At 37.4% G+C, this 18,751-nt stretch overlaps 2 protein-coding genes across 2 annotated transcripts; both read right to left on the minus strand.

Moving 5' to 3' along the window:
- Positions 1-401: 401 nt before the first annotated feature.
- Positions 402-7,676, minus strand: LOC113531803 (angiopoietin-4-like). The gene is made up of 6 exons (XM_026922708.3): positions 7,554-7,676; positions 6,030-6,117; positions 4,857-4,948; positions 4,456-4,573; positions 2,312-2,497; positions 402-1,665 (listed from the first exon to the last, which is right to left on the minus strand). Exons 2-6 carry the CDS (start codon positions 6,115-6,117, stop codon positions 1,361-1,363), a joined length of 789 nt encoding a protein of 262 aa, XP_026778509.3. The 5' UTR covers positions 7,554-7,676; the 3' UTR covers positions 402-1,360.
- A 2,273-nt stretch (positions 7,677-9,949) lies between these two features.
- LOC113532240 (tetraspanin-7) lies at positions 9,950-13,174 on the minus strand. Its single transcript, XM_026923527.3, has one exon. The coding sequence runs from the start codon at positions 12,993-12,995 to the stop codon at positions 11,862-11,864; it is 1,134 nt and encodes a 377-aa protein (XP_026779328.1). The 5' UTR covers positions 12,996-13,174; the 3' UTR covers positions 9,950-11,861.
- Positions 13,175-18,751: the final 5,577 nt, after the last annotated feature.

Consider the following 18,751-nt stretch of genomic DNA (forward strand, 5'->3'; position numbering starts at 1 on the left):
ATCACTAACATCAATATGCAAGAATCTGTGCAATAACTACAATATGTGTATCAATAACTACAATATGCATAAGAACCAAAAATTCTGCAATAACTACTGTATGTTCAATAAGAAAAAAATTGGTGCATAACTAAATGTTTGTGTGATAACTAATATACAGTATGTCCAATATGGGTGGGAGGGAGGGTATATGAGAAGAGGAAGGATGAAAGCACTTGCCGTTTATTGCAAGTTTGTGTATATAATATGTTAAATGTCACTATATGGATGGATGAGAAGGCATGTGGGGAGGGCAGAATTGTCTTTTTGTCTTTTTGCTTGTGTGTGCAACATGTCAAATGTCACTTTCTTGGAGACGCAACTGCCATTTTGTTGTCTTTGTCAATGACAGTAAACCTTGATGCCTTGAAAGCATTTTATTATTTGCATCATAACAATAACAGTACAGTTTTAAAAGCATTTTACTTTACTTCATAACAGCATAATTCTTTTTAAATGGACAAACAAGATAAAGGTACCCACTACTCTAAAGGACTGTAAGCTCTGTAGGCAGTAGAAGTGTGTTTGGAAGGTAGCATAAAAGAGGTTATAGAGCTGTGGACTGATGTTGTTACTAAACTAACTATATGTCTAAGTATGATGATGGTGACCCCACATTGTGTGTTTTGTGTTACGTTTGAGTTATCAATAGCTTGTTTTGGCATGTTTTCCCCCACAAGAGAGCTTCGTAATTTTTCATTATTTTCTTAAAAGTTCTGGATGTTACCTAACCCAAGACCGAACATCACCTCGGTGTTAGTTATACTGCTAGTGAAACACAGCTTTTATTCCATGAACAATTGTAGGTAAATATTTCATGAACACTAACATTTAGAATGCAAAATAGAATTAGGATGCCGAGTCCTGAAGTGTATTGAATATAGCCAGAATTCATAATAGTACACAGAAAACGGTTTAGTACACAGTGTTAATGGTGAAAATATACAGTCATTCATGCTTAGTAACCATTTTATCCTAGTCATGGTGGATCTGAAGCCAATCTTGGTAACAATCCTGGGTGCATGGTGGGATAATTCACCCTGGATGGGACGCCAGTCCATGCACACACATGCACACACACATAATCACACACTAATTACATCTGGGGCAATTTTGTGTGGCCAGTTAGCCTACACACATGTTTATGGACAGTAGGAGTAAACTGGAGAACCTGGAGGAAACCCATGCAAGCTGAAAATATACAGACTAATGAAATTGGCATAATTGGCATTATTGTGTGTTGAAATCATTGGCATTATTGTGTGTTGAAAGCTGAAAAGCAATATATCATTTTGTTGCTTGCTGCAGATGCACAAACCTATCATTGCTCAATGGTCTTGACCATCATGCGTGTTGCCTTAGCTGAGTAGGACTCAGGGGATCTCCAGGTGTTCCAGTGGAGGCCAGATGCCCATCCCCTATTGTTTCCCCGAGAGTGCCAATTTCCATGCAGGTCAGCTGAGCCACAGCGACTAAACCACCAACCTCCACCCATTTTAGCGCTGCAATCATTAACCGCAATATCCCCAAAAATGCATGGGGAGCAGCCATCATTGTCACGGTCATATGTACTGAAACCATAACCATTCTGGTCAATGCCAGCATATTCCCCACGGATAGCATCACCTTGAGATGAGAGAAAGTGGAGAAAGGAATGATTTGCACTAATTACTAAAAGGATTGGAGAAAATTATTAACATTCTTGTTCTCAAGCATCCACTGGAAAATAAACTATTAGATCCTGTCCACACATAGCTGATTTGAATTATCTTAAATTTGTTTTGGTTAGCTTAAAGTACTCACTCAGAGGGTAAACATAATGAAAAATATTCTTGGATCTATCTGTCTATCTAAAATAATATTTATATTATGTATGTTTAGGTCATTTTGACCTGAGCATTGGAAGGTGAGAGAAAGGTCTTGGTACATATGAAACAAAGTGGAAATTTAAGTCCATATCTGTTCTTATTCACACTCCTAAATGTACATCCACACTCAGCCATTAGGAGAATCCTAAAGGTATATTTTCATAAATGCCTTATGTTGTCAATAACTAAGATAACATAAACTGTCATGGTTTCAAAATATACTTTACACTATTTCTGTATTGACATGAAATTAAAAGAGATGGTCTGGTATCCTAAGTAAGGAACCTAACATGGTTAAACAACATAAAACAGGTTAGTTTTATCCTGGGATGAATGCTGAGAACCTGCCTGGTTGACCTCAACATGTCTTATTTGAATAAAGATGTATAGTTTAGATACTGTACCTGCAGTGCCACTGTATATTCCAACATGCAGTTTATAGGCTGATTTCTCACCGCCGATCCTAAAATCTTGGTAATTTGCATAGACAGAACCTCCTTCAAAGTCCCACAGGTCTACTCTGAGCACTGATTTATGCTGCTTGCTTCTGGTTAGTCCCCATATTTTGGCAAGGCCCAGCCAATGGTCATCTGAAAAATATATACATTTAAAACGTTTAATATACATCCAGTTCTCAAGTCTTGGGGAATGATTCAGGGGTTAGCAGTCTGCGAGTAGATACTGTACAAAGTTCCTACAGAGAAAACATTCAATGTTTCACTCAGCCTCAAAGAGATAAGAGTCCATTGCTTAGTATACAATATATGTTATGTATTCTCACATTCTAACAATTCAATCATATAATTGAGATTATATAGTATGATTTAACAAATTCCATAGCTTTAAGCAAAACAATCACACATCTGCCAAAAATATCTAAAATGAGTGACTGCATCCATCTATAGTCAGGTCCATAAATATTTGGACATTGACAAACTTATGCTATTTTAGCTATCTACCACAGCTGTGACAAGCAGGAGGGAGGGGCCAGGCTGTGAGGACACACGCCTGGCACTGAGTTGGCTAATCAGTGGGAGAGAGGGATAAAGGAGTGGCTGGAGATGCCAAGGGGGAGAGAGAGATGCACGAGTGTTTTGTGTTTTATGTTATGTTTATGTTACATTTACGATTAAACGTTACGTTTATGTTCCCGCCTTTTCCTTGCCTGTCTTTGACATTTGTTACAACAGTATATTAGAGCTGAAATTAAACAATGAATATAAGCCAAATATGCAGACTTTCAGCTTTAATTGGAGGATATTTACAGCCAAATCCGGTGAAGAGTGTAGGAATTACAGGACCTTTTATATATGGTTTTTAAAGTATATGTGAGTTCAAAAGTAATTGGATAACTGGCTGCTTATCTGTTCCATGGTCAGGTGTGTGTTATTGCCTCATTATTTCACATACAATAAGCAGATAAAAGGTCTACAGTTGATTTAGAGAAATAGCAAACACATTAGGTGTGGCCAAATCAACTATTTGGTACATTCTTAAACAGAAAGAATGCACTGGTGAGCTCAGGAACACCAAAAGGCCTGGAAGGCCATGGAAACCAGCTGTGGTGTTTGACAGAAGAATTCTTTCCCTGGTGAAGAAAAACCCCTTCATAACAGATGGCCAGATCAAGAACACCCTTCAGGAGGTAGGTGTATCTGTGTCAAAGTCAACAATCAAGAGAAGACTTCACCAGAGTAAATATAGAGGGTTTACCACAAGACCACTGGTAATCCTCAAAAACTGGAAGACGAGATTAGAGTTTGCCAAAACACTTCTGTAACAATATCCTATGGTCAGACGAGATAACGATTAACTTGTACCAGAATGATGGGAAGAGAAGACTATGGAGAAGGGAAGGAACTGCTCATGATACATAGCATACTGCATCATCTTATGGCATGGGCGTGTACGGCTGCCAATGGAACTGGTTTCCTTGAATTTATTGATGATGTGACTGCTGACAAAAGCAGCAGGATGAATTCTGAAGTGTATAGAGTTATATTATCTGAGCAGATTCAGACAAATGTTTTAAAACTCGTTAAACCACCTGAGTTGCATTTCACTTGCTGAAGGCAAAACTGTAGGTAAAACACCCCAAGAACAATCAGGAACTGAAGACAGCTGCAGTAAAGATCTGGCAGAGCATCACCAGGGAAGAAAACCAGTGTCTGGTGATGTCTATGGGTTCCAGGCTTCAGGCAGTCATTGACTGCAAAGAATTTACAACCAGGAATGAAAAATGACAATTTAATTTATGATGTTGTAATAAATTAAATTGTCATTTTTCATTCTTGGTTGCAAATTTTTTTAATTTAACTTGTGATTTTGTTAGTTTGTCTGATTACTAACAGTGTAATTCCTGCACTGTTCACCCGATTTGGATGTAAATACAGATAAATTAAAGTCTGCACTTTACATATACATTATTTAATTTCAATTCCAGTATACTGTGTTAGGCAGCTAAAATAACAATAAATTTGTCCAATTATTTCCGTACCTGACTGTACACTATCTACAGTTTAGGTAATTCCTTATAGACAACACCTACTCTGAATATTTCCAAATCCCCACTTATATTTTTGCCAGTTCTTGTTGAAGGAAACCTTTCCACCAGACCTCCTCTGGATAACAGTCCATCCTCCATCGTTCCGCATCTCACAGTAAACCTGTAAACCACAGTAAAAGTGTTTTACTGTAAATTAACATGTACAGTAGAACAGGATATATACTGTAAATAAATATAAATAAATACATATAAATATAAATTAACATTAGTTTAAATAAACATTTAAGCATATATAAATGTTAGCACTAGTGTACTCTTCTTAGGGCCATTGCTGAAAATATTACCACCTACATTGTTCTTTATTTGGTAACAGTCTTTCAGCTGTTATCTTTGATTAGACTATTGATACTGATGTTAGTATCCTATTATATTGATGTTAGTACCTTGAAAGGATAATTAAATCCATTTGGTCGAATGGTATAGATGCCACTCGATGCATCTGGGGAAAAAAGTTTTATCTCTGTGCAGTCTGTCCCTGAGAGCGAGAGAGAGAGAGAGAGAAAGAGAGAAAGAGAGAGAGAGTTATTCCAATTCTGCTGAACCTCTTTATAAAAAGAAGATACCCACAGAATGAAGAACTTAGCCCCTTGAAGCAGAATCTTTGTTAGCCAACTCAAAAACTAACTAATTTTAAGGTGGACTCAAATGAAAACCTTGATTTATTTTTATCTGGCATTTTTATTGCAAAAAGCTCTCACAAAATGTATCATTCTTCTACATAATTTCCATTTCCTTCAGTGCAAGTGTTCCAGCACTTAACAAATGACCAGACTCCTCTAGAAAAAAATTTGGTTCAATTCTAATTTATGTCACGCTTTGAAGGGTTTCATTTGATTCATTCTTGTATAATAATGCCATTCAGCTTTGAAACAGGGAATCATGCATTCAAACAAAAACAAGTCCTAGTACGAGGAATCTGGATCTAAAAAGACTAAATGAATTAAAATAGCATCAATTATTTCAGATTAAACAGAGCATGGACATATAAAATGCATTTTAGGCTAAAATAACCTCTTTACCCTGTTTAAGTAACCATAAAATTATAGATAATAATTCTCTTGTGAAGCCATTAATCCACCCATTAATCTGAGATTTTCAATGTGCACAATATTTCATGGTTCCCTGGAGTTCTTAGCTTACATGTGTGCAAGGGTTTTCACAGGTTTTCCGGTCTCCATAAATTTCTCCATCATTATGTAATGATTTTTTTTTTTTAAATAATTGACATATCATGCACCTATTCTTTCATCTCTCTCTGATTTCCCTCATACCCAACTTCCACATCTGCATTATTAAGTGTCTCCCTTTTTGGACATTCTGTGATTCTGTGGCTTTATTTCTGCCAAAACTAAACCTGCCTACTGTCTGTGTCCTCTCAGCGTCTCCTTTCTACTTTATCAAAAACACAAAGGACCAAAATTGTAACACATTTTATTATTATGCTTATTACTTCATAAGATTGTATCTCTGGAGGAATCTGAAGAGAGAGGGAGGAACTAGACAAGAGACACTGAAAAAATATTTTTCAGCAAATATGTGAATTCATAGTGACTCACCTTGCACAACTGTAGAGCCTGTGACCACTCCCAATGACATTAAGAGCAGTCCGGCCCAGCAAGTCATCATCCTTACTGTGCTGATCATCTAAGAGGAAAAAATAAGGCACTGAGCTGCACTGAGTAAACACAAAGCTGCACTGAGGAAACACCACAATGCTTTCTATACATGGTGTCAGACTAGCAATTTTGTAGTTCCATTATCTACATTAGATATGTTTGTATGTGATATTGCTGAAACCTTCATATGAACTTGCTACTTTGAACACAGCAGACACAATTTCACAAGGAAAGCTAGCTTTGTGTGTATACACACAAAAGGCAGGGAGGAGCACCTCCTTCCTGAGAAGTTTCCCAGTTGATTAATGCATCTCAATCATATCGTAATGTTCTCAGGAAGGAGGTGCTCCTTCCTGCCTTTTATTATTTTTCACATTTGTTAATAGCACATAGAGAAGACAAGGTTTCTTTATCTTTATGCACAAGCTGATCTTAAGTTTGATGGCAAATCAGGGTGTAAAGTCAGTCCTAAACAATACATTGAGAGTAGTTACTTTAAAACTAGCATGGTGTAGAACCTTTATAACTCATATCCAAAGAAACATTAAACATGGGATATAAGTCGTATGCCAATAAACAATTTCGTCAAGTTAGATATGATAGGCTCTAAATAGAAGTTTGAGGAATAAAAAGCTCTATGGCTCCAAAAAAAATGGCCAGATTAACATTATACAAACCACAAATATTTTCATCAATATTGTACAAATTAATTAAAATTCGATAACAGTTCAATTTGCTAAAGTGAGATGCGTAGTACATTATAATGAAGGCACAACTTGTTTTGGAGCAATAGTTTTGACTATTTAGAAGCTATTAATTTTTTTTCAAAATAAAAATTTGCTAAAAAAAAATCTACCTATTACAACCCATTACTGGGGAGACATTTCTTAGTTTGCATTCTTTGCAAAATCAATTTCTGTATTTTATTTCGTCTATATTTCAAGCAGTAATTATGTTGCAATAGATGTACCTACAGTAGATACAAATTACCTGACTTTTTAATAACTTTAAAACAAGCAAGCAAATAAACATATAAAATGGTTATGGGTATATGATAATTACATTGTGAAATACATTAATCATTAATGTACTATTCCTTATATTGACTACCTTAAAGACATTATATTTATTATTTTCGAAAGAAAATAATCTGTGAATATGGGGATGTGAAACTAAATTTACTGCAGTAACTTAAAGCTACATTAAAACTAAGCCTTTTAGTAGTGTATAATCTCAGTTAAGAGCAATGGACATGTTCAAAACAGGCCACAGAGTTTGGGTTCTACTTGTGCAACCGGCTGTTTTTTTTTTGTTTTTTTTTTTTGGAAAAAGCACAGGTGCTCCCTAAATCTTGTTTTCCCATGCCTTATTCAAGATAAGCAACAAAACATAAGTGTACAGAATAGTAAATTCACAGTTCTAGTTCTGTGCTTTTAAATGAACTAACTACATATTTCTACTCACCGTGTCCGAGGCTTGTGTTAGAGTATTACACAGAAGAAGTGACACTGTTCTATTTAGTACTAGCAGTCTAAATAGTTGACCCACCCACTTATTATAAGCCAGAGCAAACAGGTCTAAATCCCTGGCCTGCCCGGAACATATTCTGTAATAGGACACATGTCAGACAAGTTATGTTCCAAAGTTCAGTGGCTTACAACTATCATATTTTCATTTGACCCTGTTTTTACTGTTTGTTTGATAACTGTTTAACAACTCTGGCTTTGTCAGGAAATAATTCACTGTTTATAATATGCATGAATATGCATGTGACTTTTTCAAACACTGAAATTGAGTAAAAGTATTGCACCTGTAGTAATTCTTCACTTGTGTAAATGTAAAAGTATTAATCAAGAAAATTACCCTTAAAAGTAAAATATGTCTGGTGAAGAACTACCTGAGTTATTACTTTACAAATTACTTTTCTTTTTGCAAGTGACACAACTAGCTATTGACACAGCTTATCTGATGTTCTGTATCTGAGGAATGTATCATTGAACAGTTACGTTAACTAACCAAGATGCAGATGTGAACACCACCTCAATTATTAATAGTATATATAGTGTATAATAGTATATCGGTGTATGTAAAATCTTAACCCACCGGAATTCTGATATAATTAAGTGAAGCTGAAATAAATCTGTTGCTAACTCATTGTTTGAAATTTCCAGATGTGAACAAAGTAGATACCCTAATTGACCAAAATAAATGTATACATGCAGATGGGTGAGAAATGGGGAAAAAACAACATAAAGTGTCTTAATAAGGTGTTGGGCCACCATGAGCCGACAACAGCTTTAATGTGCCTTAGCGTAAGTCTCTGGAATCGTACTGGATGGACACCATTCTTCCAAAAGATATTCCTTGAATTCTCGAATCTGATTGGTCAGAAGATATTGATTAACAGCAGCACTGACAGTAGTATTGGCTGCAAGGCAAATTACAGGTTGTACACTTGTTTATTACATTATCATTTCTATAGTAAGAACTTACACAGGGACTTGCATGGTGAATGCTCCACATACTCTGATGAATAATACACTGATAAAAATTAGCTTTCTATTCAACAAAAGAACATCTCTGAAGCTTTCTGTAAGGAGATTTTATTTAAACGTAATGGAAGGAGTCTTCAGTGTGAGTGCTTTGTAATAGTCAGATGTTCCTTTAAATTTTCTGCCATGGCAGAGTCATCAGAACTGAGGACTTTCTCAGTAACATGACAAGCTATATTTTTGGTGTTACTAAAAAGAGAAATAAAAGCGGAAATGTTATAAAAAAAGTTTAGAGGTTATTGAAATGTCATCCTACCCTTCAAACCCCAAACCCCATACTGATGCTTAGTAGTGCATAGTGGTTTCATTTCCTGCTGTTGGTTGTTAAATATGGCAAAAATTGTATTTTAATCTTTTTTGCCAATTTTGCATTTAAACTACTACTGTTTAAATTCATAGATAACTATTCAATCACATACCACATTTTCATGATTCACAAGGCTAAAAACTGAGAATAGCTCAGTATGTGTGAGTTGCACCCATGTCTGTGGGTGTAGGTTCAAGGTAGATGTACCTAGCGAATATCATCCCAGTGTAGATTAATAGGGCAACACGAGGATGATTCAGCAAATCATCTGATGGAACACAGAAATTATGCCGTAGTGATTTTGGTTATTTCAGTGAGCACAAAAATGGTTACTGGGATCTGTGCCATGGACAACTCTTCTGAGATTAATTACAAATGTATAGCATACATAAGTGTGTGCGTGCGTGCATGCGTGTGTGTGTGCATGTGTGTGTGCGTGTGTGTGTGTGTGTGTGTGTGTGCGTGTGCGCATGTTTGTGTGTGTGTGTGTGTGTGTGTGTGTGTGAGAGAGAGAGAGAGAGAGAGAGAGAGAGGAGAGCCCAATACGATTTCTTTGACTAGCCATGAATTCACACGTTAGTTCATTTAGGTATCAAGACGAGATTAACTGTGGTGGGACTCAGAATTTAAGACATGCTTACATTTGTAGCAGCAATGGATCTTGATAAAGAAATACTGCAGTGTTTGCAAATGCAAGCTGTTTTTGTACTAGCACGTAATCTTATGTGCTAGAGTAGCATAAAGTGAGCAGAACAGCAGATTATAAAGCCACTCGGGGGATGTCATTTCTTAAGAATATATGCATATATATATATATATATATATATATATATATATGTGTGTGTGTGTGTGTATATATGTATGTATATATATATATATATATATATATATATATATATATATATATATATATATATATATATATATATATATATATATATATTAATACAGTGCTATAGAAAACACAATGTTTTTGGTTATCATTTTTATTTATTGGCTTACATGACCACTAATTTTTGGTTTACAAAAGCAAAAGAAGCTTCTTCTTTATAGTTGTCCAAACACATCAAAGCACTCCTCAGTTTCTCATTTATCAGCTGCCCTACAATATATAATATACAATATATGAAATAGTCCTGCTCTCCAGAATTTTAACTGGCTTTAAAACATCCACAGTAGCAGATCTCATCTTCTCCGTAGTCAATCAGAACAGCCACTTAAGAAACGAAATCCAGCAGGATTTCATTTACCACACTATGTAAAATTTGTGCTTAGTTAGTGGCCATCAGAGAAATAGTTGGATCAGCTGCAGCTGTGTCATTGTATTTGTAGAAAATTGATAAGGATAGAAATAATATATTTTTTATTTTATATATTAGAACTTTGCAGACTGTCTTGATATGCTGAATAGCCCCTGGAGGTGGTCAACCCTGCTCCTGGAGATCTAGCTCACCACAAACGAATGCATTCACACACAGCTAAGAAGAATCACTAGCATTATTAGTATCATTAGTAAGTATTGATAGTGAATTAGACTAGGGCTGAAGGTTATATAAAATGCAGAGGGATTTACAGCTCTAGCTGTTCTTTTTAAAATTAAAACTGCAAGTCAAAGCAGAGTATATTATGTTGGCAATTTTCACTCAACAATGAATAAATATACATATAAATCCTCTAACATTTTAAAATCAGTAGTTCTCTATACCCCCTTTTTTAGAAGGAATAGTCACCATAATGTTTGAGGGCTTTTGCAGATATTACACAACATACAGCTATTATATACAATATGTGTGGTCTACTTATATTACTCCACAAATACAACTGAGAAGAATTCGTAAAATGCATGGTTAAAAATGCACAAAATAAAATTACATGAAAATCCACAAAATGGCAATGTTTAACACACTGATTTAGTAGGCTACATCATAATTTTTCTCAAAATATAAAACAGTTTGTATAACAAAAATCTTATGCAGTATAGATAACAGTGGGTTTCAGAGAACGTTTCAGAACCCATTGTTTGTGCAGATGCTGAAAGCACCTTTGTATCTCATACCAGTCTTGGGACTGTTTTGTACACTTATTAGACACCATTTACACTTACTCTGGTTTAAAATTTAATGGTATAGTATCTTTCTGCAGGATAGTGCAGCATGGCAGAGCTTGCCAAATTGCCTACAATTACTCAATTGCTATTTCCACTGTCATGCGAGCCGCTCCGTACTTAAATACCCGTGCTGAAATTCTTTACCAGTTTGCCCAGGTGCCATGCAACCTAAGCCAGGACATAGGAGAAGGAGCTAAAAATAATGTAAACCATCTATTGGTTAAACTCTGGCAAAGTGAGTTTGTGATTAAACTCACAAAAAGGCTAGCAGTGAAAGTCTACCAAATTTTCTTACTCTTTTAAAAAGTCTGGCAACATCATAGCAATTTAATGTATCTAATGTTTTCTTATCACTATTATCTTTATTTTACATTTCTTTTACATCTTCTATGACAAATCCCAGATGGCTTCCTATTCACTTGGTTTGCTTCCTATATCAGATATAACAATGGAGCTGAACACACTACATAGTACCCCCACGTATAGTGTACAAAGACATTTGGGATTTTGGTTTTATTTCAAAATTGTTTTTTGTGCCTGTCACCACTTGAAAACCTCCAGAGAAAATGGAAACTACTTTCCCAGGTTATGTGATGGGGAAGGACAGGCCAGTGTATGGACAGTCCTGGGTTTGAATGAACCATAGTGAACCATACTGTTGGAGAAGCGCTGGCAGAGAAGCACTATTAATGATCATTCTTTACTGAAAAATTCCTTTTGCTCTAAGATTAAATTGTTTATAAGTACAGTCTAAGTCCATCTAAACCGGGCTTTTCATAGAACAACTGATACTGACCTGGAATTTCTTAGCGGCCTCGCCTATGAGGCTGAGCAGGTAGGCGGTTGGCGAGCAGGCATGCCAGAATTATACCCGCCACCTGGGTAAAAGCAAGAGCTAGGACAGCAGCAGCAATGTGAAAGACGTTATCATTGACAAAACTAAAAACTTTCTTGAAGCAACCATGTGGGTGAATCCCCACACCTTCAATGCTACCAGTTCCTCCTTCTGGCAGCGGCCTGTTATGACAGCCTTTGCGCCGTATGCAACAACTGTCCGGTACAGACACATAATACGTGTCATTGCCTGAGCTACTTGTCAGTGAAACAGCATCCTGTACAGCCCAGTCAGACAGGAGCCAGTCATGCCAGCCCTCTGCCCCACAGCACTTCAGCGCCCTCTGAAGGCTGTCCAGAGCGTCAGCACGTCCTTCGTCTTCTCCGTAGCCCTCCACTGCCTTCTGTAGCCCGCTGCGGAAACCTCCAGCGATGTCTTCCCTGTAGAAGAGTCCTGAAAGTCCAGCAGCCAATCCCCCCATTAGCACAGCCAGCTGGAAGAAGCCATAGGTGCGGAGAAGGCAGGGCAAGTTGGCTGCCACACCCAGGCAACCCAGGAAACCCCAGGTGGTGATAGCAGCCCCTGTAGCTAGAAGTATCAATGGAGCATTGGGGTAGTGGTTAGAGGAAAGCAGCATGTAGTCGGCCAGGGATGCTTGTGCCCAGACACCTAGGGTGAAGACCGCCAACCCGGCTGCCCAGAAGAGGCAGCTGAAGATGAGTAGTGCCAGGCGTAGCAGTGGCACAATGCCCACCGCTTGGCAGCATGGTGGGGCAGGGTCTGCTTGAGGCACAGGGGGCGCCAGCGAGGCTTTGGAACCTAGTGACGGGGAGAAACGCTGATGATGATGATGATGATGATTGTGGAGGTTGTTTGGCTCCTGGAAGGAAGAAAGTGGATATCCAGGCAGAGCTGAAGGACGACGTGGCACGGATGAGGTGCGGGCTCCCAAACCGTGAGGAGATGAAAGCCTTCGAGCAAAGTGTTGATCATTTACACGATGGGGACTCAGCTGAGCAGGCAGCGAATCATAAGATGCAGTCACAAGGGTGCAGCTCATGGTCCTGGCTGCAGCTTTATCTACTGCCTGCTCCCGCTCTCTCATTTACTCCTCCCTTTTTGCCTACCTCCTTTGTTTCCCAGCCTCCGCTTAGATCCGTCACCCGCCGTCCACTGAATCTTTACAGCTAGTCATCAACAGCTAGCTCTCTGCTCACACACCCACCATAAATTGTCCACAATGAGGCGACAGTTGGCAGGAGGTTTATTTCTGACATTTCTTCCACTTGCTTGGTCATAGATACTCAGTGCCACTGCAGTGAATATAGTATTTGATGCTGTAGCTGCTACACTCTGTTTCTTTAACACAAACGTAAGGGGCGGGGGAGCTTATTGGATGTATCACTGGGATGTCACTGAGGCACCGCATCTAAAAATTGCTACAAAAATGATTACTCAGGATTAGAGTTTGCCAGTGTGTTCAATCTGTGATTTTAATTCCCCCAACAAAAATATAAAATCCCTACAATACATTTAGTAGTTGTTTTTCATAATGTTTTAATCAACACACTTGTGTACAAGCAAGCTGACTGAATTGTTATTCGGAATCAATACCAGTCAAGGGCACGTGTGAAGAAGATGTGTGAAGATGTTCTATTTTATGACATTGGAATTTGATACCCTTAGCATTCAGAAAGCAAGATACCATCATTGCGCTAAGGAAATGAAATTGTATCTGTAATTATAAAGCATGGATGGACAATAACCAAGCACGTCTAATCTATAAGGCTGTAGATGATTTTCCATTCCACAGGGGAGATATAGAGATAGAATAGGTATTCACTATATCCTTTCAAAGTCCACATTCTTAAGCAGTTTCTCATTTGTCAATGAACATTTTGGTTTGTTTGGTTTTTTTTGAGTGACATTGACACTGTATCATGACAACGCCTGTATCGAGAACCTAATAAAGACCCGTTTTCTTAAATACCATGAAGTTGAAAATGTTGTACAAGACATGAGGGTAACACAAACACACAAAGAAAATCTAATACATAATGTAAAAGAGTCACACATACACACTCGAATGGCATCTCCCTCAGCAAGATATATAAATCTCACCCCCCGTCTCTCTCTCGCTCTCTCTCTCTCTCTCTCTCTGTCTCTCTCTTTCTCTCTCAATATCTCTCTGTCTTTGTAATCAATTCAATGCGTCAGTCATCACCCTCCCTCTCTCCATCCGCTCATCCCCAGGAAAGTCATTACTGTCTTTTCCATTAATTAAATGCCCACATGAAATGGAGGCTGGTATTAGCAAAGGGCGGTCATCAATAAACCTGACACAGCAAAAGAAGCAGGATAGGCTTCCACAGCCAGTAAATGGCAATGTACTGGAGAGAACATGAAGGTGGCAGAATATCGACGTCACCTTAGATGTTTTGTTTTCTCCTTTTTATTTCATTTTAGTGCTGGGAAGAAAAATACCATATTCTTTTTTTTTTTAATTACTGAGCAAGCAAGTGTTCAAGAGTCTCATTTTCAATGGAACTTGGCCTACTGACAGCAAGGTAATAAAAACTAATAGGAAATTAGAACTTGCAACATATTAGACAGGAAAATAAGAATGATTAGTGGAGTCCAGTATTATTAAGTATAGCATGCATAAATCAAAATCCCTACAGCCAAATTATAAAATCAAAATCAATGCCAAGGAGTCAGTCAATTAAGAGAAACTTAAATACCTAACTAGTACCTGACTATGATTTATTGCATTCCCCTAATGAGGGACTTGGTAAATTCCCCAGTTTAGCTGTGAAAACTGTAGGGTTATCAAATCATTTAGTTGGTTACTGAATTCAATAAGGAGGATAATTTTTGTTGGTGTTTTGCCCAGTGTAGTCTAGGGTGTTTTCACATATGCAGCATTTAGTCATTTTAAATTACATCTTGTTGTGTTTCATTGTGTTTCACTGTGAATACAGAAATTGCACTCAGGTGTGGATTAAAGCAACACATCCAAGTATTTCCATGTGTTTCCACCCTTCTACTACTGTTGGGCCGTCATTTGATGTTGTACTGTATGACAATAAAATCTAGGCAATTAAACACAAAACTTTACAGAAACTTTACAGAATAAACAGGCATATACACTCACAGTCCACTTTATTAGGAACACCTGTACACCTGCTCATTTATGTAGTTGCTGATGTATCCAATCAGCCAATCCTGTGGCAGCAGCACAATGCATAAAATCATGGAAATACAGGTCAAGAGCTTCACTTAATGTTCACATTAAACATCAGAATGTGGAAAAGGGTGATCTCTGTGAAACAGGCATACTTGTACAGAATAAACAGGCATACATGTACAGAATAAACTGACATCAGAATAAACAGGCATAATTGTACAAAATAAACAGGCATACATTCAAATGTCACCCAAAATGTTATATTTCTTATACTTCTTCTGTCTTCTTTATCAAGTTCCAAGTTAAACCTAAGCAAAATTGCATCCGGAGAACTGATGACAAGATTTAACCACTCCAATACACTCCATGGCACTATATTAAGGGAGCTTTTACCTGGCTAAGTACCAGAAATCTTATAAGCAGGCAAATAATATTCCATAAATATCCTTCCTATTCAAACTATCTGCCCCATTAGCCCCATGTCCTCTCCGCATTGGAATTTGATGCCTAGAGTCAAGCTGATCTTGGCTTCTTAAAAGGAAAACAGATTAAGGATTAGATTGGGGTTAGTTACTAAACCCAATTTCTGGAATACCCCCGTGGTAATATCATTACGTAGGTTTTCACATATAAATATTACCACATAAAGGTTGAGTTAAAGAGAAGCTAAACATAATAGACATGTTAGTTTTAGCCCAATGCAGCATCAAGGTTTCCTACATCTATGGATTTCAGAGAAAATTTGGTACTGTTTTTGGGTTATTTTTTTGCATGAGCCATTGTTATGAAACTAGCTGGTGATGTCAAAAACTGATGATTTAGATGAATTAGATGAATCCTTAAACTCACACACAAATTTTTAGATAAAGTTGTTGTACTTTCTAAATAGTGCTCACGGTTATTTTAACAGCATGAAATGGAGAGGTGAAAAATATAAAGATAATGAAGACAATTCTTCAGTTTTGTGAAACAGTTTCTTTTAAAGCACTTTGCTCAAACTACACAACAAGCAACATGGTGAAGCTAGATTCATGTTTTGTTGTTACCTCTATTAAAAACAAAAACTGAGGAATCTGTAAGACCATTTGTTCTCATAAACAGCCTTGTCTCATTGTCCAGTAGTCATTTTGTCCTATTTCACCCCTCCTAACTGCCAGTGTACATGCATGCTGAGATCTTCACACACTGTCATACATTAATCATTCCTTAGAGCTTTCTCACCAATCCGGTGCAGGTTCCAAATGACAAGGAACCTTGGTGGTTATTTTAATTTAAAGTTTAATTTAGTTGATTCACAGTAGATTGACAGAATATCAATGCTTTGTGTACAGCAGGATTTTTAAAGCAAATCTATATCATAGGTGGCAGAGCAAAGCATTTTATACATGCAGAATAATATTCTGTTTCTATTTCTAATTAAAAAGTAAGATGGGTCTCTGGGCTTCGGCTATATGAGTTGGTTCTGTATCTTTGGCCTGGAATAACATAAAGCACCTTAAAAATTTTATTATACAATATTTAGTTGATGCAAGTACAAGAGCAGGAAGAAGGTTGCTAAATCAGTAGAAGCATTCTTAAAATATATAGATACCAGCAAGAGAAAGAGCAACGGTAAGAGAAAATGTGCTGTTTTACAGTACCGTGGGCTTAAGTAACAAACAGTGTTACAGTAGTGATTTACAAAGTGGCATTAAGTAGCACTGGATGCACACGATAGCCTGGCCCTTTTTATCTCAAAAACTTATTAGTATCACTAGAGAGCAGTTTGGCTATGTCCATAAATTTACAAAAGTGCTATAAAAACATTTGCCTACATGGCATCCCAGTTCTGTTGTTTCTCTGTCATGCCCAGTTATCTAATCTGGCACCAATGTTTCCATTTACGCCATAAAACAACAGATATGTCTGGTTTTAAAATATATTTTACAACACATGAGACAGTCTCATGGTACACAGCCCTTATTTATTTTGAATGGCAGAAAAAGAGATGTTTTAATGAAACATCTACATTGTACACATTAAAAATGTTCAGTCACCCAGCAGATTTCTTTTTATTTTTTGTCCATTTACTGTTAAACTGTTTTGTGAAGTGTAATGTTTAGGGTATCCATGTGAAACCATCCACAGCAAGAGAAAGTGAGTCACAAGTGCAGAAGCTCTGAGCCAATGTAAAACATCAGGATGAATCAGTAAGATCCAGAGGGCAAGATGAGCCAAAGCAGTATCAGGCACTGATCACATCAGAAAGAAACAGATTATTAGTTATGCTCTTATGCTAGAGTGGTTTAAAGGGTATACACTGATCAGAGTGCAGACTTGGGCAGATAGCTATAACAGCAAAACAAAAAGGAAGAGCCAGAAGCTAATTTTGTTGACTTAAAGATTGAGACTGTGTCTGATTCCCAAAAAACTAATTAGATGGCTATTCCATAGCTGGATGAGCTGTGTAGGAAGAAGGCTCTGGCCCCTGCTGTAGTATTCATTAATTTAGTTACTGATGAACCACTATCTTTTGACTGAGGCAGGCATGGTGGTTTATAATACTAAATGGTCATGGTAATATCATCAAACTTTCTGGTTCTAGTAAGAACTGCTCCCAAGGAGCGCAACAGAAAAGCATTCACCCTATCATTCGGAGATTACAAGTTCAAATCTCCAAAGTGGATAGGAGTCCAAGAGAACAAGACTGGCCATGGGAGGGATAGCATACTTTCCCCCCTGTCAATCACAGCGACACTAGGCAATCGTGTTTGTGAGTGAGCTCATGTATGTGGAAGAGGGTAGATAGTGCTTTCCTCTGAGTGTTTTACACTGGCCTGTGATGCAGCATGAGTTTGAAAAGATACAGTTGACTGACTACACATGTCTGAGAGGAAGCACATACTTGCCATCACCCAGTTATCCAGTTGGTAGCTGTGGTATGATAGGGGAGACCTGGCTGGTGGGTGGAAATTTGACCAAATTAGGGAGAAAAAACAAACATGCTGCTGCATCCTGCACTAAAAGTGCTAATGTGTAAACCATTATAGTCCATAGTTGGGGATCTCAAGAACACAATTTTCTTGTGCATAATATTAGAACAGTCTTGAAAATTTGAAACAAGGTATAGTCTTATCAGCATACAAATGGCTCTCAGCGTCAGTGAGCGTCCGTGTTTATTATCTATATTAAATTGCAACAATAAATATTTGGCTGTATACAAAACTGACCATTGTATGACTGCACGAGGAAGCATCAAAACCCTACTGGACCCTACCATCAGTTACATGCAGTTCTTCATGTGAGGTTCATGGGCAGTTTATTCAAAACTCACCGATAAAATGAGGGGTACCACTGAGGTCTGGTTTTCAGTATTAATTTTCTTTTAGAAATCAGTGAGGATGGCTGCACAATGCTGTTTATTTTCCACAGAACAAATGATATTATTGAGGGTTAAAGTTATAGCTGTGACTATGCCATGGTCAGATATGAACCCTGACTGATAATTTTGGAAAATATTGTTGCAGGATAGGAACTGACAATTTAGCAGAGCCTGGGGATCATACTGAGAATTTAGAGTAGGCAGAGATGACTTTTGATGAGACACAGAGCTTAAAAGCATCATAAATGAAAATGTAATCAGTAGTTGATATAATATGTTGTGGTAGATTGATATGTTATGGTGAACAAAGCTG

This window comes from Pangasianodon hypophthalmus, chromosome 18, assembly GCF_027358585.1.
Source record: "Pangasianodon hypophthalmus isolate fPanHyp1 chromosome 18, fPanHyp1.pri, whole genome shotgun sequence".
In the NCBI taxonomy this organism is placed as follows: Eukaryota; Metazoa; Chordata; class Actinopteri; order Siluriformes; family Pangasiidae; genus Pangasianodon; species Pangasianodon hypophthalmus.

Bases quoted from the DNA above. Each gene is read 5' to 3' on its own strand.
- LOC113532240 (XM_026923527.3), bottom strand. From the start codon at position 12,995: ATGAGAGAGCGGGAGCAGGCAGTAGATAAAGCTGCAGCCAGGACCATG.
- LOC113531803 (XM_026922708.3), bottom strand. From the start codon at position 6,117: ATGATCAGCACAGTAAGGATGATGACTTGCTGGGCCGGACTGCTCTTA. The intron at 4,949-6,029 runs GTGAGTCACTAT...TCTCGCTCTCAG, and splicing joins AGGCTCTACAGTTGTGCAAG to GGACAGACTGCACAGAGATA. The intron at 2,498-4,455 runs GTAGGTGTTGTC...TATATTTTTCAG, and splicing joins GGGATTTGGAAATATTCAGA to ATGACCATTGGCTGGGCCTT.